General features: G+C 47.3%; 1 protein-coding gene across 2 annotated transcripts in view; it reads left to right on the forward strand.

Annotated features, from left to right (window-relative positions):
- The first annotated feature begins 5,523 nt into the window (after positions 1 to 5,523).
- FOXO3 (forkhead box O3) overlaps positions 5,524 to 21,596 on the forward strand; it is a 125,011-nt gene continuing 108,938 nt past the window's right edge. Inside the window, exons 1-2 of one of the 2 annotated variants that reach the window (XM_087443966.1) lie at positions 5,524 to 5,586; positions 8,356 to 9,101. In XM_087443966.1, coding sequence (XP_087300092.1) covers positions 8,484 to 9,101 — 618 coding nt within the window. In that variant the 5' untranslated portion in view covers positions 5,524 to 5,586; positions 8,356 to 8,483. Of the gene's footprint in view, positions 5,587 to 7,051; positions 7,268 to 8,355; positions 9,102 to 21,596 lie in introns of those variants that run through there. The other variant, XM_087443967.1, reaches the window with a different exon arrangement.

Consider the following 21,596-nt stretch of genomic DNA (forward strand, 5'->3'; position numbering starts at 1 on the left):
GGATTTGTGTTTGCTTCTGACAGTTGTTTAGCGCACCCAAAACTCGGACTCATTTTTTTAATTCCATGGTATCATGAATTTGGGTCACAATCTTACATGTCAACCACACCACACTTATGCACTTTCAAGGGAGATTTATATATCTTTTTTTATTCCTCCATCCAGCACCAGGATCAAGACAGGCAAATTTTTCGGGGGTCCTCCTCTGCATAACAGGTCAATTTCACATTCGTCTTTACTTTGGCTCTTTGGAGTCCCAGTTTTATAGAAGAGGTTCTTTTTTATATAGAATTGTTTTACTTTTTATGAAATTATTTTTTCCCAGCTTTATTGAGATATAATTGACATATAACATTGTGTAAGTTTAAGGTACATAAGTGATGATTTGATATACATATATATTCTGAAATGATTACCACAATAAGGTTAACACAACCATCACCTCGCATAGTTATCTTTTGTGTGTGTGTGGTGAGAACATTTAAGATTTATTCTCTTAGCAACTTTCGAGTATACAATACAGTATTGTTAACAATAGTTACCATACTGTACATTAGATCCCCAGAACTTATGCATCTTCTAAGTGGAAGTTTTTACCACTTGACCAGCATCTCCCCATTTCCCCCACCCTGTAACCCCCGGCAACCACCAATCCACTCTCTGTTTCTATGAGTTTGGTTTTTCTAGATTCCGTATATAAATGAGATCATACAGTCTTTCTCTATCTGACTTATTTCACTTAGCATCATGCCCTCAAGTTTCATTCACATTGTCCCAAATGTCAGGATTTCCTTCTTTTTTTATAGCTGAGTGATATTCCACTGTGTATATATGCCACATTTTCTTTATCCACTCATCTGTTGACAGACACATAGGTTGTTTCCATGTCTTGGCTATTGTGAATTATGCTTCAATGAATATGGGGGTGCAAATATCTTTTTGAGATAGTGATTTCATTTCCTTTGGATATATACCCAGAAGTGGCATTCTGGATCATATGGTAGCTCTATTTTTAATGTTTTGAGCAACCTCTGTACTGTTTTCCATAGTGGCTGCACCAACTCACACTGGGAGAGGTTCTTATCCTGCTCCTGATCTTGGACAGGCCTAAGGCTTTATCTTCTGTCTCTCAGCCCCTGCACACCTGTCAGAGTGGAAGCTCAAAGACGCTGTGGTTTGACAGATTTTCTGGGAGCTTGCTCACTTCCCAGGGGTCCCACCTAAACTTTGTTTTTGGTTTCTGTGGTTGTCTTGCTTTCTTGCCAGCTCAATGATTCATTTTTAAAAATAGTAAAAAATCTTATCCAGCTTTAGTTTTCATCAAGAGGTTTGTTCTAGGTCTCTACCCATCATATTAAATTGAAGTACTTTAAAAACAAGGTTAGATAATGTGTAATAAATTACTAAGCAGAGTTGAGGTAGTTTCTCAAGTGCTTCTGTTCCCTTCACTTTCTATTCAGGACAAATGTCTGACTTCAGAACACCAGACAGTGGGTGAGTGGAGCAAGGGCAATGGTGTGCTGGCAAACTGGCTCTTCGAGAAAAAAAAAAGACTTGATTGTTAGCATTTGCCAATTTCTGTGGAGTAAATACTCCCACAACGATCCATTTCAAGTCACCAATTTGATTTACTGAGCAAAGAGTTGGGAAGAGATGTGCACAGTTCTTTCTCATGAACTGAAATGAGCCAGCTCCAGCATGCCACTGTACAGGTGGAGAATACAAGTGAGGGTGGAAGTCAAATGTCCAGAGACCAGTCAGGATACATAAATGAGGGAAGAGAGCCTGATGATGAAGAGGTGAACTGGAGAGCACATACCAGCTAACTTGCCATGTGGGTATGGTGCCAGCGTTATCAGATCTTCTGATTTTTCAAGAAGAGTTAGAAATCTTGCTTTTAGGCGAAATCTCCTTTCTAAATGTTGGCAATTGACTTAGGAATTTTAAGAATACTTGAGAGAGCCAAAGAACAACCTGATGGCCGCAGGTTTAGCCAGACAACCAACCACCAGCTTTGGACTGGTTGGGTTAGTGCTTGGGGTTGTTTGCTTGCTTGTTTCCAGCCCCATTCCTCTAGGCCAAATGGCCTACAGAAAGAAATACCACAGGAGGGGCAGAGCAGGGCTCGGGGGGAGCACATGCCACGGATTCAGACAGACCTCAGCTCAAATCCTGGGCCTGCTACTCACTGTGTGACCAGGGAAAAACCCCTTAAAATCAGAGGGATAGTTCCCGCTGGGGGAGGTTGTTCTAGAGATAAAGTAAGATGTTATGTGCATGGGACCTGCCCCCGGGACTGTAGTTAATGGCTCTGTTATCATTCCTAAGCAGAAGCCAATTAGTCATAGCTGAGAGCAGACTCTGGAGTCTGCAGGAGAGACCCCTAGCTCAGTGTTCTCAACCTTTGCTGCCTTAGATTCATCTGGCAAACACTGAAAAAAATATCAGTACCAGACCCTACTCTTAAAGATTCTAATTTCAGTTGGTCCAAGACGGAGCCTGGCCATCACTATTTTAAAAAGCTTCCCCTGGTATTCTAATCCTAAATGCTTTAGATTCATAATCTCATTTAACCCAATTCTTCCAACAATCCTAGAAGGTATTACCGTTATTTTGTGAATGAGGAACTGAGGCTTGATGGTTTAATAACAGCCCAAGGTCCCATAGCTGATAAGTGAGGGGATCAGGCTCAACCTCAAAGCCTGAATTCTTAAACCCCACACCATTTAGCACCACTGTACCTACCTCATGTGGTCTTCCTGAGGCTTAAATTAAACACTGCAAATACAGTGCTTAGTTCAGGGCTGGAACATATTAACTGACAAATAAAGATTAGCTATCATCATGACCTTATAACATCAAAACAGAGAATCTTTCCCACTTTCTCTTGTCTGTGCAATTCCATCTCAGGTAAATCTTCACTCTTTTTTGGATCTCCCACTATTTTCCCCTCTGAAAATACAAATACTTGCCCTCCAAATGAACCAGAGGACAGTCACTGTAATGACCTGGAGGCGGCTCTGCCAGGGTGTGTCACACTCAGAGGAGGCAAAGAGGAAGAGAGGGGATGGGAGCTCCAGAGACTCCTGGGGAGAGTGGTGATGAAACCTGTCTGGAATGACACCCCGAGAGACAAGCCAACACTGAAGCTCTTTGGTACACAGTGTCCAATATGTTTTCCATGTGCATAATTTGCTGAGAAGAGGGGAGGCAGAGGAAGGGACTAATGAGGGTGTCAGACAAAAGACGGGGAGCAGCTATAGATCTGAATATTGGGGATCCATCTTTTTAGCTGGGTCACACAATTGTTGGGGGGCTTATACTGCATTTGTGTTTCCTGTCTTCATTGTTGAGACGGACCAAGAAGCCAATCCAAGAGGGAAATGAGCACTTTGCTGCCAGGCAGCGTGCTCAGGCCCTAGTATTTGGGCTCTGGGGTCAGAGGGCGTACCTAGCTGACTTAGGTTCAAAGAGGATTGGGCAAGGACACAAGTGCTGAGCGGTGGCCTCCTCGGAGCCAGAGCCCTGGCATCTACCATCAATCCCTTCATAATTAGATGTGTGAAATGGTGAATTTACTCAGTTTATTCAGGTAAAAAAACATTTAACTTTTGCTCCTCCAGTGACCGAATTTGCAATATGGAGTGGACATCACCACCTTAAATCCTTTGTAGAAATAATCAGGGTATGATAAGAAGTGAGGAGAGCTGTGACCAAAAATTCTACCTCAGAGGTTATGCTGGCATTCCTATTCAGTCAACAACCATAACTTACTCAGCTTTCCTAGACTAAAAAGTTTAGAAAAAAAAGGTAGGGGGAAAAAATGGAGAAGGACCAAGGAGGCTTTCAGGGGAAAGCAAAGGTCACAGCAGTTTCAGGCTAAAAGAGAACAATCACTGAGATCCAATCTCTGAGTTTTTAAAGGCCTGCCCACAGGGACAAATTACAAGTGTAAATTCTTTGGGTAAGACGCACATTTACCAAGCTGAATGTTTATAGTCACTGCCATTTGAAGTTCTGATCCTTAACTCATTTGAAACTTACCCAATGCGATGTGTATGACCTCTTGTATTTGTCTTGTATGTTTTTAAACTCTTGAAATACTGAACTTTTTAATATGTCTTACACCCCCAACTAAGACTAAGCTCTTTGAGGGAAATGGCTAGATCATGTCCCTGCCCCCCACTCCTCACCAAGAAGGTCTCAATGAGCTCAATTAATCTATTAAATCTTTAACTTTTACATTTTTTGGTATGCCTTCGGGATATGCATTCTGTAAATGGACATCCCACATGTTTATAGTGAAAATCTCATGGCCAAGAGCCCAGCCAGTGTAAACACATTCTTTCTCCTTCTGCCCGTCTGCACTTTAATGACAAAAGATTGCTTAGATTTAGAGAAGAAAAAGGGTAGATTTCTTTTACAGTGTGTTGTAAGTATTTTTAAAAAGCTGCTGAAAGTTCTTTGGATTTTATGCTGTATCATGGTGCAAGGCTCTGGGTGATCTAGCCTCCGGGTTCTGCGTGCAAAGCTGAACACCAGACTCCGGGTAATATGCTCCAGCTCCCCCGCCTCCCCATGGGCATTCGAAGCTGAGTTTTGGTCGGACAGCACTGTCCACACTGTCAGGCTATAAACCAAATGCAAACTCAGGGATTCTCAGTGGGGCAGGCCCACAACCAGAGGAGAGGAGCCGCACGCAGAGGAGCAACCCCAGGAAGCAACCAGAACCCTGTTCCCAGACTCCTCCTTCCAAAGACACCCCGAAGCAGCAGAAGCGCATTTGTACGTGGGCAGAGCTGTATGCCCAAGAGATGGCCACATATGGACTGAGGACATTCGGAGCAAGCGAACGAGGGCACAAAGCACGCAAGGTGGTGCGAGTCTCCCTCGCGGCTAGGTGGTTGTGTGCCAGTGAGCGTGTGAAATCTGCTCCGGAACCGGTGGCCGCGGGGCCCGGCCTGGCGCGGCCTCCAGGACCCAGAGAAGCAGGTAGCTTTGTTCCCGGAATGTGAATGAGGGAACCGAGCCCGGGGTTAAAGAAGGCAGCGTCCCGAGGCGGGAACACGTCGTTTCCGTTGAGGCTTGCGCAGCGCGCGAAACTCGCCATCAGGCTCCCCGGGTCGGGGGGCCGGCTGCGCTGGAAGCCCGCCGCGGGGACAGCCTCGCTGGCCCGAGAGCAGCGCCAGAAGAGGCCGTGGAGCGGGCCCCGCGGCTTCTCCCAGAAGGCGCGGGCGGCCCCACGCGCCCGCCACTCAGCTCGGCTGCCAGCACTACATTCCATTTAAAAATAACACCCACGTGCGCTGGTAAACAAGCGCGCGCGCCTGGCGGTGCCGCGCGCCCCGGGCGAGCGTGTGCGGCGCGCGCCCGCCCTCCTCCCGCACGTGTCTGCCGGCTCCACCCGCGGCGCTCCGGCGAGGCTCAGTCTCCTCCCCCGCGGCGGGCCGCGCACCGCCCCCCAGCCCCGAGCCAGGCGGCTCCCGGGCCCTAACGCCCCCCCTTACAGCCAGGCGCGCCCCGCAGAGTGCTCTCCAACTTTCCTCTCCTGACGCCACCTCATCGCGGCGGGACCCGTCACCCCAGGTCTGCTCCCTCCCTCCTCTCCCCGGTCCTCTCCTGTCCGCCTCCTTTTAACTCTCCCTCCGTCAGCGCGCCAAGGACTGGCTTCTGGTTCGCCCTCTCTTTTTCTCCACTCCTCCCTCCCCTCCTGCCTTAGAATTTTACTCGATTGTTTATTATTTGCTGTGCGGGCGGGGGCGGAGAGGGGCGTCTGCGGCCTGGAGACTGGTGGCTGCGGCCAGTCAGCGTGCGGCTTGGCTTGACGAGTAAGCGGCGCAGCGAATGGCGACGCGGCGCAGCGCTCTCGGGTCACGCGCGTGTGGATACAATGACATCATCTATTTGTACGCGTCGAACTAGCTTGGTGCAGGGGCGGGGCCGCGCGTCACTTGAGTGACGGGCCCTGCGCAAAGCCCGGAGCCTGGAGTAGGCCGGGTGGGCGGACTCCTGCGTACGCTGGGTTGGACCTTTTTGTGTGTCGGGTTGTTGCGGAGCCGCTCTAGACTGTAAGATACCTCCAATGACTTGGAAGGATTTAAGAGAAAAAAAGATATTCATGAATCAAAGTGGATAGACTTTTGGTGTGTGTGTCGCATGTGGTGCATTCTTAGTGTACAAATGAACGATTTGGGCACTGATCGTAAGATAAGGACTTGTGAAGATGTTTTGCTAAACCTAAAGGAGTATCTCTTTTTTAAAGTAAAAAATGCACAATTAGCCGTTTTGCCGTCATTTACAAATTAGAATCAAATTACTTCCCATTCACAGTTGTCCAAAATCTGCTCATGCGTTTAGGAATGGGGAATAATTTGCTTTTCCCTCCTGAGTTACACTTCTCCCCTCGTTTGCCACGAAATTCATGAAAATTGAAACACGATTGCGGTCGAGCGTCTTAGGTAAGAGACAGTGCAAACCTTTTCGTGCCTGATCGAATCGAAGCGCATCAGTTTATGGAAGTCCTGTAGCCACCAACATCGTCGCTTGTCAGTATTTCCAAGCTGAGGTAACCCTTGCCATCTTCGGTCAGCATCTTATCTCGGGTGTTACCTGGTGTCCGGTTCCCCATTAGAACCGGACACCAGAGCGGCTCCGGGCGGGCAGACACGCGTGCAGGGGACCGCCGGTGCCAGGCGCCCTGCCCGGAGTCAGAGAAGCCACACGACTGCGCTCGTGGAGCGTCTGGGGCTCTGCGCTCCCCCTCCCTCTTCTCCTGGGCCAGCGCCGCGCTTTGTTGTCGTTGAGGCTCTGGGGAGAGAGGAGGAGCCCGGCGGGGACGGCTGCGGGAGCCCGCCGAGTCCCGGCCCGTGGCGCGCGCCCTGACACCCACGCCCGTAGCCCCGCGGAGCCGGGTCGCGCAGGCGCGCGCGCGCGCGAGCGCACTCACACACGCACACACACAGCACACCCGGGCCCGCCGCCCAGCCCTCCCCCTGGGCGGGGACCCGCCCGCCGTCAGCCTAGGTTGAGGCACCCTGCGTGTGTCTATAACTTTGTGCTGCTGCCGCGGCCGCCCTGCTGGTGGAAGGAAGGAGGAGGAATGTGGAAGGCGGCGGCGCGCAGGCTGACAGGCGGTTCCTCCGGCGGGCTGCAGCGGCGGCCGGAGCACCTCTCCTTCGCCGAGGTTGCGCGCCCCCTCCTCACCGTGCCCCGGGCCCGCGCGGGATTGTGCGTCCTCCCCCCTCGTCCCTGAAGGGAAGGAATCGAGGTAGGCGCCGGAGCTGTGCAGCGGGGCGTCCGCCTTCCCGGTGACTCCGGATCTGCTTTCGAGCTGGGCCAGGCGCTTCCCTTTTCCCTCCCCGTGACTCGGTGTGCGCGCCCCCCCTTCTCCCCGCTAGTGTTTTTAAAGGACTTGAGTGAAGGGGGAAAAAACTGTCAAGATGGCAGCAGCGGGAGCAAGGAGGTGATGAACGTGCTGGTCCGGGTTTTCTGGCGGCCCGGGAAGACTTGGCGCTTCCCGACCTGTTGGAAGATTTATGTTTGACTTGCCCCCTCCCCCCGATCTTTACAGGGAAGCGGGTGGAGGGCACAACGTGCGCGAGAAAATAAACCACACAAAACCCCAAAGTGGCTGTTCCTGCTCGGCTCGACCCTTTGCGAACACCAGCCGAGCTGCCTATCCCCCTTCCCGTCTTTCTCTTTTCTGGAAGTGATAAGGGCCATTTGCGCGCGGATCCACGTTCGCCCTCCCGGCCCGCGGGCTAAGAGGGGAGAAGGGAGCTGCCCGCGCCGTCCCCGCGCTCGGGCCCCTCCACTGGGAGGGGAGGTGGCAGGGGAGGCGCGGAGGCGGCAGGGCTGGGGACGGGGAGGAGAGCTGAAGACGCCACAGACTTTGGCGGCGGCGCCGCGGGAAGCACTTGAGCGGCCCCGAGCGAAACATAAACAAACGCACGCCCGCCCGAGCTCGGACTCCGACCGCGGCACCGCTGCGCCAGCTCCGGCCGCTGCCCGATTTAAAGGCGCGGCCCGCGCCCCTCCCCCTCCCCGCCCCTCCCCCTGCCTCCCCGCCCAGCCACCTAACCCAGGAGGGACCTGCGGCTCTGGCAGCGGCCGGGGGAGGGGGCTGCCCCGTGCGAGCCCGTCGATTCGCTCCCGTCTCCCCCGCGGCCCGGCCAGGGGGCGGTGTCTGCTGCGCCAGGTTCGCGGGACGCACGTCTCCAGGTCTGCCTGCTCCTGGGAGGCGGGCGCGGTGCGCTCGGGCGGCGGCAGCGGCAGCGGCGGGCGAGGACTCGCCGAGGACTGGGCTCCGGCCCGGGATAACCAACTCTCGTTCTCTCTTCTCTTGTGCTTCCCCAGCGGTGGCGGCGGCAGCGGCGCCCAGGAGCCCGAGTCTTCGCGGCGCCCCGGTCCCTCCCCCGCCGCACCCCTCCCCGGCGCGAGAGGAGAGCGCGAGAGCCCGAGCCGCCGGCGGGCGGGCGGCGAAGATGGCAGAGGCGCCGGCCTCCCCGGCCCCGCTCTCTCCGCTCGAAGTGGAGCTGGATCCGGAGTTCGAGCCCCAGAGCCGGCCGCGCTCCTGTACGTGGCCCCTGCAGAGGCCGGAGCTCCAGGGGAGCCCGGCCAAGCCCTCGGGGGAGGCGGCCGCCGACTCCATGATCCCTGAGGAGGAGGACGATGAAGACGACGAGGACGGCGGCGGGAGGGCCGGCTCGGCCATGGCGATCGGCAGCGGCGGGAGCGGCTCGCTGGGCTCCGGGCTGCTCCTTGAGGACTCGGCCCGGCTGCTGGCTCCCGGAGGGCAGGACCTCGGGGCCGGGCCAGCCCCGGCGGCGGGCGCGCTGAGCGGGGGGACGCAGACGCCGCTGCAGCCTCAGCAGCCACTGCCACCCCCGCAGCCGGGGGCGGCTGGGGGCTCCGGGCAGCCGAGGAAATGCTCGTCGCGGCGGAACGCTTGGGGGAACCTCTCCTACGCCGACCTGATCACTCGCGCCATCGAGAGCTCCCCGGACAAACGGCTCACTCTGTCCCAGATCTACGAGTGGATGGTGCGTTGCGTGCCCTACTTCAAGGATAAGGGCGACAGCAACAGCTCCGCCGGCTGGAAGGTGCGTACCCACCTCGGGCGGGCGGCCGGACCCGCTGGGCCTCCTGCGCAGTTCGAGACGCGCCTTCGATGCCTCGGAGCGCGCCTGCGGGCGCCGGGGAGAGGGGTTGGCAAGGAGAGCCTCGGCGGGGAGGCTTTGGGGGTTCTCTGCGACCCCCGGAGGAGGGGAACCTGGGGACGGCCGAGGAGGGGTGGGGCGGAAAGGAGGCTCTCGGGGAAGCCTCGGGCATGGCCAGGTGAGGAGAGGGGGCAAGGGACACCGGCGAGGGAAGGACAGACGGACAGGAGTGCGTTTGCTGGATTCTCGGGACAGCACGGAGAAGGTAGGTCCGCGACCAACTTTGGAGTAGTGGGGGTGAATTCACCGTAGTGGGGTGCGGCGAGGGCGCTGCGGGTGGAGCGAGTGGACGTGGGGGAGTGTTTGGGACTTGGTGCTCGGAGGAGGGGTTGGATTTGTGGTTTCCAGTCGGTCGCAGAAGCATGGTGTATTGTCACCAGCTGGATGAGAACCTTTGGGTCTAAGTTTCAGGCTTGTGGTTGTTAACTCCCATAGGCACATGGATCCCGTTTGAGAAAGCAGTGGTTGCCGACCTTTTCCTGGCCGGCTGTCTTTCCTTGCTCGTGTTGACACTTTTATTTTTCACAGATGTCTCCTTAGTAAACCTGCCCCCGAGTAGCCTCTGAGCTGTTCTGGGGCCTGGAACGGGCCAGCCCTGCCACCTCCACGCGGACTGGCCGCACCTGCTGCTCCCGGTGAGGCCTGCACTCGGGAGCTGCACGAGGCGGGGTGGAGGACTGGGCCTGCCGCTTCACCTAGGCCTGTGGGAGAGAGGTTTGGTGGCAGGGCTGGGCCGAAATGGCTTCTACCTGTAAGTGAACCTGAAGAGAGGCTCTCCACTGCTCCTTTTCAGCTTCTCTGGGTACTGGACACATGGTAGGGAGAGAGGTGTGGAAAGGCCTATGATGTAATGATTTCCTGCAGTTGGGCATCCAAAGAGATTAACTCCTGTGCCTCTGCTGGGCTGCTGATACGCCCTTGTTTTGCTCTTCCTGGCACCTCATCCTCCTGGCCCCTTTCCCCAAGATATGGATGTGTCAGTACCAGGCAAAAGTGTCCTGAGCAGGTGGAGATACCTATGGTTTATCAGTTGCTTGTATTTGCAAGTTAGCTTTTTTTTTTCTTTCTTTTTTAAATTAAAGGAGTAGTTGCTTCTTTCTATCCCTTCCTTGTCTTTGGAGAGCCGTGTATCTTCCTGGGTTCCAGTAGGTGTATAAAATAGGAGCCATTTAATCTTAGTGGAGAACTGAAGCAGTGGAGAGGAGTCTATACAAAAAAGCTAAAGAATTTAGTAAATTGGCTACTTTTAAAAAAAATCTTGCAAGCCTAGTGCCTGTTTTTTATTTTTTATGGCTAGAGTTGGAGAGGCCTTGTTTAGATACTTTAAAAGCAAAGCGTGCTTTGATATTATTCCACAAATCGGTTTCATTTCCTTTAACAAATTCTGACATTATGAATCTTACATTTGATTTAATTTTGTTGCTTTGCAAAGGAATGCCAGTTGTGTGATCTGAGGGCTGTTTCCAGAGAGGACGATAGTTAGTTCCGTTTCAAAGCCATGCTACTGTGATACCTTTTAAAACTTGAGTGTGCAAATAGATAGCAATGGTTAATTTCAGTGTACAGTGTCAGGAAGGGGTGAGTTTTACAGGATCTAAGAAGATGGATTTGGGGGTTTGGAATATTTTTCAAGTTTTTCACACTTGAAATTTAGTTCTGTATATTTTGAATTTGGTGCAGAGAATCTGTTAAAAGTTAGCTAACTTAGTTAAAAAGTTAATGTAGGAAGAGTTGTCACCTCTCCTCTGATTTTTAAGATTGCAAAAGTAATTTAATTCCACAAATATTTCTTGCTATTTTGTTTATAAAGATAGTAATTTAATAGCTTTTGATTTTTTTTGGAGATTTATGTGAGAAAGTAGTGTTACCAAAAGTAGCATGAATCAAGACTGGGCTAGTTAGATTTTCATGTAGCTTGCAGAACTTGCAATAGAGATTTTGGGCCTAGTCTTGGACTTTGTGGTTTTACGTCCTAACCAGTTTTTTTGTCTCATGGTTTCTTTTGTTCTTCTCTGCTATCTCATCTCTCTAAAATCGTATGAAATATTGTAAATTAAAACTCAAACCTTAGTATTTTTAATACAGGGTGCACTTTTATGATTACTTTTACTTTAAAATTTTACACCAATTCTGTTTCTGAGTATCACGTGGCAGCTAATCCCTAAAGGCTATAGAGGTATAATTTAAAGAGTTTTCTAAGATGACCTTCATCAAAAGATGTAGCCATGCAAGAACTTCCAAATCTTTGATGATGGAGAAGGCCCTTTGAAACTGGGACTGGTTTCATATTTCAATTATGACTAATAGCCAACCTTTTTTGTGCTTGTGGTTCAGTGGGGGTGGAAGAAGAGGAAAAAGAGAGAGGTCAGGAGCTAATTGTGACCATTTCCATGCATCCCCGAGTTTCAGGAGTTGATTCCTATCATGATTAGTCATTCTGGAAGCCTGCATGTGCATTTAAACCACATTACTTTCATTCTGAGTTGTGCATTATGGTTTTAACTTCTAAAAATGTCTAGAATTCAGGTTAACCTTTTGTAGTCATACGTGCACATAGGCACAGTATGTAGGGTCTAGGCCTTACTCCTCTTTTGGCTTTTTGGGCCATTGCATTATGAGATCCTGTAACCAGAATTACCACACTAAGATCATAGAATGAAAGAATTAGAAAAGAGACCTTGGAGATCAGAATTGAGACCAGTGGTTCAAAGCCCTGATTGCATATTAGAATCACCTGGGAGCTTTTAAAATCTACCAGTACTCAGAAAATCTGATTTAATTGGGCTGGTGTGTGGCTTAGCATTGGTTGTTTTTTTTTTTTTTTAAGTTTCTCAGGTGATTCAAACGTACAGCCAGGGTGAGGTTTGCTGATCTAGTGCATCTCCCTTATTTTATAGGTGAAGAACCTGATTCTTCAAGTTAATGACTTCAAAGATCACACAGCTAGTTAGTACAGAGGTAGTTAGTAGCCACAGTTCTAGAAATCTTTGTTCTTTATCACACTGTTTTCCTCTTTAAATTGATCTTTTTTGAAAGGTTACTTACTAGGTAACAAGTGGTCTTACATAAGTAGAAGCTTGCTTTCCTGAAAAGCATATTTCCCTCTGGATCTAAAAACGTCTTGGTTATTATTTTAGCGTTGGAAAGAGAAGGATATTGATGGAGGCTGAGGGAGTGTATCCTCCCTGTATAGCTCTCCAGTGCCTATCAGTATGGGTACTTATGAAGTGATAAAGGTGGCAAAAAAGAGAGCATTTCAACAAAAGGAGGAAGCTCTTGGTTAACTTATGTTTGTCAGATGCACACTGTGCCAGGAGAAAGGTGATGGCTATCTTACGGGTTCCTTTACCTCACGCATTAAAGTCGAAATGAGTAATCTGATGTGGTTAAGAGGGGAAAAGGTTACATTTCCTTTAATTCAGATTAAGCTTACTTGCACTGCACCCATAATTAAACTGGTGAGTTCTCTTGGTTCCTCCTGTCCCCGGCAGACCTTTAGGACCCCAGGGTTTACCTGGGCAGCCCTGTTTATCACTTACTTTCCTACATACACCTGCATTTCCCATGGTCAGGGCAGGATCACGTTAGGCAGCTATGAGTTTCTGTGGTGGTTCCCACAATTTCGCAAATGTAGCATGCGGTGTGACAGCTTCTACTCTGCTGCAGATAATTCTTCGAGAGACCGAGTCTTCCTTCATGTGAGAGTGTCCTAAGTCGTACAGCTTCTTCCCAAGGTAAAAAGCTGAGGGCTGACCTGCCAAGAATGCTTGTTTATGTCCTCGCTGTTCTGGTCCTTTAGATTAACCCATCCAGTTCCTTTTCAAGATCCTGTATTAAGAAAATGTTATTTTAACTGCCACTTCTACGTTTAAAAACATTTTTAAAAATTTCAAAATGGCCAAGTCATAATAATTCCCTATTGGCTCGTAATTTTGACCTCAGTCACCTTTTGGAGTAACTCACCAAAGGGCCAGCTTTGGTCGTGTGCGAGGAATCTGTCTTCTGCTTGGCCCGTGTTGCCAAAATGCTGTTTTGTAATTTCCTTTGGCAGTGCTGTCTTCGTCAGTGATTCTCAACTAATATACTTCCTCTTCCTACAGCAGCGGTACACTAGGGGGACCGTTTTTCCTCTTTTTCAAAGCTGTGTCATCGACCTATGAAGTGAAGAAATTGGCCCTTTTAGACTTTGGTCTGTGAGCCCCATGGAGCAGAGAGACCCTTTAAAAAAGGAGCTAAGTGTTTGCTTTGATATGTTTATCTCCTTCTTAGAAAATGAAATGAAACTATGCAGACTTATTTTTAGGAGATTTTAGGAGGGTTCTATTTTAAGAGAATGATACCATAGAAGAACATCTTGCAGTTAAACTTTTTAATACTCCACTTGTGATTCTTCCTTAAAACCTGCAAGATATTTTTATTTGGAAGATTAATGAAGAGGCCTTGTCCCACTAAAAAGTCATGTACTCGGTCTGGAAAAAGTTTTGCAGACACCATCCATGCAAAGGTCTTGATAAAAAGGCAAAGATAAGACTGTTTGGGTCTGTGCATTCTGACGAGGTACCCCACTTACCCATTTCTGATCAGATTCCAGATTCCCGGGGCTGGAGAGAATGTGGAATTTATTTTGTTTTCATACCCACTCATCTTGCCTGTAAGGAACAGACTCGATCCTATTCTGGACTCCTCATTTTTCTTGTCACCTTTTCCTGTATCACAAATGGAGGGGTCCTGAAGAGCCGTTTTGGCTTTTTGCTGCTGTAGAAGGAACTGGGGATGACAAATATATACAGGTGGGTTAGTATCAGTGGATGTTATAGCTGGTGTACAGTGAGTAAAAGATTGGAAAGAGAAAACCCTTTTTACCCATCTGCTTCACATATCATTTCATTCATTCAACGAATATTTATCGAAGGCATACTGTGCCCAGGGCATTCTGCCAGGCCCCAGGGATGTCGTGGTCACACAAGGCACGACATAAGGTTCCAGTTCACAGGAGTTCACCTTCTATTGGGGGAAGACAGAAAATAAACATGCAAATCTGTGCTCTGCGAGCTTATCCTTGTCGTCCATTTTCTTTGCCTTTTTTCACATTTGTACTTCTGCCTTCGTCAGTACTTCAGCCCTCTGCAGAGAAGTTACTGGCAAATGGCGAAGTGGGTGTTGAGCTCTGGCTTGGAGCTGGCCTTTAATTCTTGGCAGGTCATTTTCAGCTTGCTTTGGAGATGCAGGGCCACTGTAACGTGGCTCCTGTGGTTTGGGTCTGTTTGGGAGGAGGCTGAAGCTTCCCCAAGTCTACCTGGAGTAGAGCACACCTGTGGCCCTGGACTGCTCTGAGATCCCTGATTCTGTCTTGTGGGGCCTCCCTCTGGAGTAGATGTGGAGCCTTGATACAGCTGACTCATCCGCATTGCTTCTTGCCTCAAATTCAGAACTAAAAGAGGTCTTCAAGATCTTCATTTTACGGGTGAGGACACAGCCAGGAGCATGAGTGACCGGCTCAGGGACACACAGCTAGCAGAGATGGAGTTAAGACTGTGTCCGCATGAGCCCAGGGCACCACTGTTCTGTAGCCTGCTGCTAACCATTGTGGTTTCACAGCTGTTCCTGGCTGTGCCTCCGATTCTGCAAACTCTTTCTTCATTTGCTCTCCTCTGCTCCCCTCCCCCCCTTGAGGCTGGCCGGCGCTGGAGTAGCTGTGGTTCTCTCTCTGCATTCTCCGCCAGCACGCTCAGCTCACCTCACCTTGCTGAAAAAGCCTTCTGTCTCAACCCCACCCTACCCTACCCACCCTCTGACTCCTGCTTGTTTCTTTGGTCGTTTTTCTGTGACTCCTGTATATTTCCAAGTGCAGCCTCAAAAGCACAGAGTGTGTCTACCGAACAAATAAAGAGTTTCTGATACTTGGACCTGCTTTTTGGATTGTTATATCCTCAGCCCGTGAAGATAGCCTTGTTCTGGGACTCTGACACTGAAAGGTCATGCTGTGACTCAGGAGTGAGGTGATGGCACGTGTAGAGTCTTTTGGATACTTGTAGCAATGAAGGTGCTGTAAGTCGTGGACCTCCGGGCGTTGATGTTGACATGATACAGTGTAACGGTGAAATGATGCTCTGCTATTGAAGGCATTTCTTGCTGTGTCTTGTTTCCCGGTGTAGAAGTCCCTGAAAACTTCATTAGTGCCAGTCTCCACCCACCACAGAAACTGAAGGAAACTTGATCTTGGAATGACCTTTCTTTAAGAGACAGTTGAAATCAAGTCTGCCCTCTGTGTGTGTACCCCACTTTATGCAGCGTCAATATGCCCTGTCTAGAAAGAGTCACTGTGGGATTGTTCAGCCTAAAATTTACTTACCCACTTCTTACACGAGCAAAGCTGTTGTGTAAAACTGAATTGTCCATAATGTTCTACATTTTGGGGCAGAAGTCCCAGATGTACTTGAAGTTTTATATCCGTGGATTGGAAAATAGAAGTCACGTATGAAGGAAGAAAAGATAACAAGCAATCTTTGAGATGCATCTTTTCAGGGCCAGCCTGCAGCTCTTCTGAGTTAGAGTTTCTGAGTAGGTGGTTAGGCTGGTGATGGTGATAGGAGACCCCACTTCTGATTGCATCACTACCCAGACAGACTCAGTATCTTGAACCATTTTATCCTTGACCAGACAACGTTGATTTCTCAGTATTGCAATTTCCCCGGTCGGGAAAAGTACAATAGCAGCTGTCCGCAGAATATTGTGATGTGTCACTGCTTTCTGGTAAACACAAATGTAGGACTGGAGTATATTTCAAGCTCAGCTTCTCTAGAGCATGTGTCTTCCACTTTTCACTCCAGCTTTTTTCTCAGGTTTTAATCTTGAGACTTTTTCTCTGCAGTGCGTCAGGTACTACTAGGAGATAACATCACAAGGTGAAATGGACTAACTTCTCTGATGGGCTGTGATCCTTCCAGTAATTTCCTGCTCTAGTAATTGCTTATGGTGAAGAAGCCAGGTGACCGTCTGGGGGCTCACCATGCCTGGGTGTCCAGACACACCCGAGTCCTGCAGTAGAGAGGTGAGCACAGAGCAAGGAAAGCTTGTGGCCCACTTGTAGGGGCAAGGCCGACGACACAGGAGGTGACCCCTGCTCCGGACGAATGATATACATTATCTTTCCTTTGGGGTGAACCGATGATAAATGCAACAGAGATGCCTTTGGCAGTTTTCAGTATGTGTTTCGTAATTTCTTATTTATTTCTTTGAAGACCTTTGCATGTGTGTGGGGGAAGAATCCACATCATATTTTTCCTTGTGTTTTAGATGTCTAGTGAAATTAATAACTTGGCTCCTGAAGGCCTGGAGAATTTATTTTAAATTCAGAGCCAGCAGAGGGAGTACACAAGTCTTTAAGCTGATCTCAAGTATTTTTCCCACATAGCTAAAATAATACCTTGATTAAAAACAAAAAAAGAACTCTGATACATAGTGCTTCCGTGTAGGCTTATGTCATCATTAGAAAAGGGTAATTTAGGGGAGGGGCGGTTAAAAGCCTAAGGTAACTTTTTAAAAGGAAACCTTGGTCTTCTAGGACCCATGGTCCACTTTCCATCCCTGAATAGTTAAATGAAAGCACTTTTCACTGAAAGGTGTCCTCCCCTGCCTTTCATCTTTTTGCTGCTCCACTCCTGATAATATATGTGAGTGTTCGTCGATATCTAATACCAAACTTATCAGAGTATATCAAGTATCTGGATCAGTGGAATGTTCTGTGTTTCGTGCTATTTTGATTGGGACTTTTGATATTTTCCAAGACTTCACAATTTCCTGTGGACAAGAGAAAGACAAAAGCTACATTATTTCCAGTTCAGATGTAGTAGTCATGGATCCACTGGAGATGATAATTTTGAAATTTTTCATAGTTCTGTAAGGCTGTAATTTGTCATCTCCCTCCACCTTGCCCCCTATTTTGGTAGCGGTGGTTTATTTTAATTTGGGGGCTGCTGTGGGTTGAATGGTATCCCCCCAAAATTCGTGTCCACCTGCACCTAACCTCAGAGTGTGATCTTATTTGAAAATAGTGTCTTTCCAGGTGTAATTAGTTAAAATTAGGATTAGGATGAACCCTAAATCCAATGACTGGTGTCATTATAAGGAGAGGAGAGGAGAGGAGAGGACGTACTAAATGCAGAGAAGGCTGCCTGAAGACCAGGCAAAGGTTGGAGCGATGCAGTTACAAGCCAAGGAGCACCAGGCATTGCTGGGAGCCGCCAGAAGCTAGGAAGAGACAAGGAAGGAACCTCCCCTAGAGCCTTCCGAGGGAGCGTGGCGCTGCTGACACCGTGATTTTGGACTTCTAGCCTCCAGAACTATGCAGAATAAATTTTTGTTGTTTGAAGCCCCTCAGTTTGTGGTAATTTGTTATGGTGGCCCTAGGAAACAAACACAGGAGCATGGGGATGGAAGAGAGGGACAGGCAGGGTTGCAGATAAAGGAGAAGAATAAAAAGGGTTTATTTAGGTATTATGGAGATACAGTTGACACATAACAGTGTCAGTTTCAAGTGTATAACGATTGGATTTTTGTACATGTTGCATAGTGATCACCACATGGATATCCATTACCACACATAGTTACAATTTTTTTTTCTTGTAATGAGAGCTTTTAAGATCTCTCTTAGCCACTGTCAAATATACAATACAATATTATTAACTCTAGTCACCATGCTGTACATTAGATCCTCAGGACTGACTTATTTTATAATTGGCAGTTTGTACCTTTTGGCCCCCTTCACCCATTTCACCCATCCCCCCACAAGAAAGGTTTTATTTCGATTAAAATGTTAATCATTCATAGGCTACTTTCTGGTAATTTAAGTTTCTTCTTTCTTCGTCCTGCTGTGAGAGACAGAAGGGAGGCATGAATTCTTCTTGATTTCCCAGTTAGAGCTACTAAAACTTGTCCCTCCCTCCCGTTTCTAATATGGTGTGCTGGGCTCCCTCTCCTTCCTCCCCCACCCCCTCTTACTGAATTTCTGCTTGGCCTGTTTTGTGAAGCTAGTGGAAGGGCTGTGCTTGTGGAGTGTGGGCTTGAGATTTACACTAAGGCCATGAGGTCTGTCTGAGAGCTTTGGTCTAGAACATTCAGTCTTCGAGGGGAAGGAGGAGCCTAGGGTCCTCACTGGAAGGACCGTATTCAAGAAGAATCCTCTCTTCCCTGTCCCTGTCAGAGCTTGAGAAGGTGGCGCCCCATCAGGTTCATTGTCATCAGTGATGGTAGTAAGGCTAATGCAGAATCTTCTGGAGTCCCCTCAGCTCCTCCTGTGCTTCATGGCCTTTCAAAGTCGCACACACCGGAAGCTTCAGGCTCATGTCCCCTCTGGATACATATATGTCCAAAAACCAGCCATCCTGATGAAGCGTACAACATAGTGTGGTTGTCCTCACAGAAGTAGCAGCAGATATTTTCTAGGCACCTGGGAGGTGTTTGAGTGGAATTGCTCAGAAGTATTTAAGAATCAGAATTGCATCTGTTTATTCTCATATTTCAAAGTGATACTTTTGGAGACGGGAGCTAGGGTTTTATTGGAGAGACAGTTTGGTTTTTATAATAAAAAGGAGTCTACACGAATTCTCAGGCCTAGTCATAATAATTACTATTATAATAGTAGCTCTGATTTATTGAGCACCTACTCTGCCAAATGCCCAGCTAGGTTTTTGACATCTAATATTGATCCTACAAGATAGGCATTTTAAATGTAAATCCTAGTTTAAAGATGAGGCAATGGTTCAAAGAAGTTTAAGTAACTTGTTAGGGATCAAATCTAGGTTTCTTTGACTCTGGAACTTTTGTCTTTTCTACTAGAGTCTACTGCGTCCTGGAGTTTGGAGGGTACTTTGGGTTGGAGGGGTTACAACAATAAAATTAAATAGGTGCCATTTTATTTATTTTTAAAATTTTTTTGGAAGGGGGTTGAGTTTTGTGTTTTTTTTCAATTAAGGTGTAATTGACATACAACATTATTTTAGTTTCAGCTATACAACATAATGATTCAATATTTGTATATATCGTGAAATGATCACTACAATTAGTCTGGTTAACATCCGTCACCACACATAGTCACAGAATTTTTTTTTTTGTGATGAGAACTTTTAAGATTTACTCTCTTAGCAACTTTCATATATGCAATACAGTATTATTAACTATAGTCGCCGTGCTGTACATTACATCTCCATGACTTATTTATTTTATAACTGGAAGTTTGTACCTTTTAAAAATAGCTCCCTTTTTAAAAGTTTCTACTATGTGCCACATTCTTTACATATATTACCACTGATTCTCACATTAATCCTTCAGAATACTGTCTTGAATGCTTGTCTTCCAAGTTGTGGCTGGCTCAGGGTAACGAACACCTCTCTGTGCATTGATGGAGGAGTGGACTGGGACCCATGGTTAACGCTCCTTCCTTTGATTTTGCATGAGCTAATAACTTAAGAATCGAATCAGTGTGTGAGCTTTTAGTGGGGGAGTAGAGAGTGGCTTGAGAATTTTTGTCAGAAACCTGTTGGTTTGGGGACTCTCATTTCTGTTTGGTCACTGCCTTGGGTGACATGGTTTATTGTGGATCAGATACAAAGTGTACTATTTAGAAATAATAGAGTGATGCATAGTGTGTAGAAATCCTTTGAGTTGGGCCATTCCCTGCCTTGGGAAAACAGGATATCTGTGCTTCAGTAGGCTTCAGGTAGGTAGATGAATGGAGACAACTCCACCAAGAAAAATGGATTTCAGGAAAAAAAAAAAAAAAATTTACAAGAAGTTCCTGGCAGAAGTTTGGCTGCCGAATCAGAGCTCATAATTAAAGGTATTAAAAATATTTTGTGAAGTGGTTGACTCTTTACAGTGCAGTTCCTAACGGGTTTAAAGGCAGGCTGCCAAGACAGAAACAGAAAAAGTTGCATAATGCAAGTTGCTGGCCAGGTTAAAGTGTTGATCTCTACTGAAGAGCTTACTGCTTTGTCTTCAAGGTAAAAATATGTATGAGAAGGACCTAAAATGATGGTTTTAATTGGCCACAGGAATGCAGTACCCATTTGCCCTAAGATAAAATGTGACTAGCAGAATACTAATCCCATGTGTGTTGGAAAAAATTGCAGAACTCTCAGTTTCATAGTAAAGATAGGTGAGTAGTGTCTGGACAGTGTCCAGAAGATAGACTGAAACCATATGATAAAAGTGGAGCAGGCAGAAGGGTTCTGCCTGATAAGTGAATACCTCCAGAGTGCGTGGGAGGGTGGTGGGGCTGGAGACCGTTGAAATAGAAGGTGGCGGTGGCCACAGTGGACTTGTAAAGGTACAACTCTGACTATAAGCCTGAAGTTTAAGATGGGCATAAAATTATATCCAATAGAGCTTGTTAGACATCTCCTTGAAAATTGGTACTACATTAAAAAGATGAAATGGATAGTTAAGTCGTTAATTCACATAATTCAAATCTCAAAACTGCTTTTTTCCTGAAGGATTCTAATAATTAAGTTTAAAAATGATATTTCTTTCATCATAAATTATCTAGGTAACTGCCTCAGTTCCATATTTCATATTAAGGTCAGCTGAGTGATGGTTAAAGCCTTCTGCTTACCTTCTCCTTTCTCTTTTTTTTCATTTTTATTTTACTTAATATTTTTAAAAACTTGATATAGTTTAATTTTCTTCTAAAACTGTAATAGTTTTATAAAGTAGAACACTTTATCTAGGTCTGTCCATGAGAACTTTTCGTGTTGGTAAATTCCTAAAAAAAAGTTCTGTCGAATTAAAAAAAGAAATCTACCTAATTAAAAAAAAATTCGATCTCAGTTAAAACTCAGTGTTGCTGTAGATCTTGCAGAGTTTGTACCTTACCCGATAGCTGTTCTGGGGCTTCCTGCCAGTGTTCATTTCCACATCAAGGACTTGTTAATTTCACCCTCATACCTTTGCATGTTGGTCTGTGTTGGGTACCTTCTTTTTTCTTTTCCCAGTTGGTAGAATGAGAAGGGACTTATCTTCATTCACTAGTTATTTTTCAGTACAGTCCCCTTAACAGCGTGAATTTGCCATATACAAATATACTCATCATGCAGATAAACGCTGGCCCACAGACTAAATTGTAAAGATAATTTTTTTGAAAGTAAACATTAAACTTTGAGTCTAACTTCTGAATTTCTTGAAAAGAATCATGACCAGTTAGATCATCCTTTGTTTAGCCCTGAGAAGCCTGGAATGGGTTTTTGAACATATTGTGGGTCTGATTATTTTGAAGTTATCTTTGAGCTGATACCGGTGTGAGTGTGGTTGCTTCAGCACTCTTGGCCTGTTCGTTGAAATTAGTGGCCTAGATCAGGCCTTCTATCTCCAACCCTGTCCAAT

The sequence above is a fragment of the Ceratotherium simum genome, chromosome 19, assembly GCF_057802395.1.
Source record: "Ceratotherium simum simum isolate JZ-2026a chromosome 19, ASM5780239v1, whole genome shotgun sequence".
Lineage (NCBI taxonomy): Eukaryota > Metazoa > Chordata > Mammalia > Perissodactyla > Rhinocerotidae > Ceratotherium > Ceratotherium simum.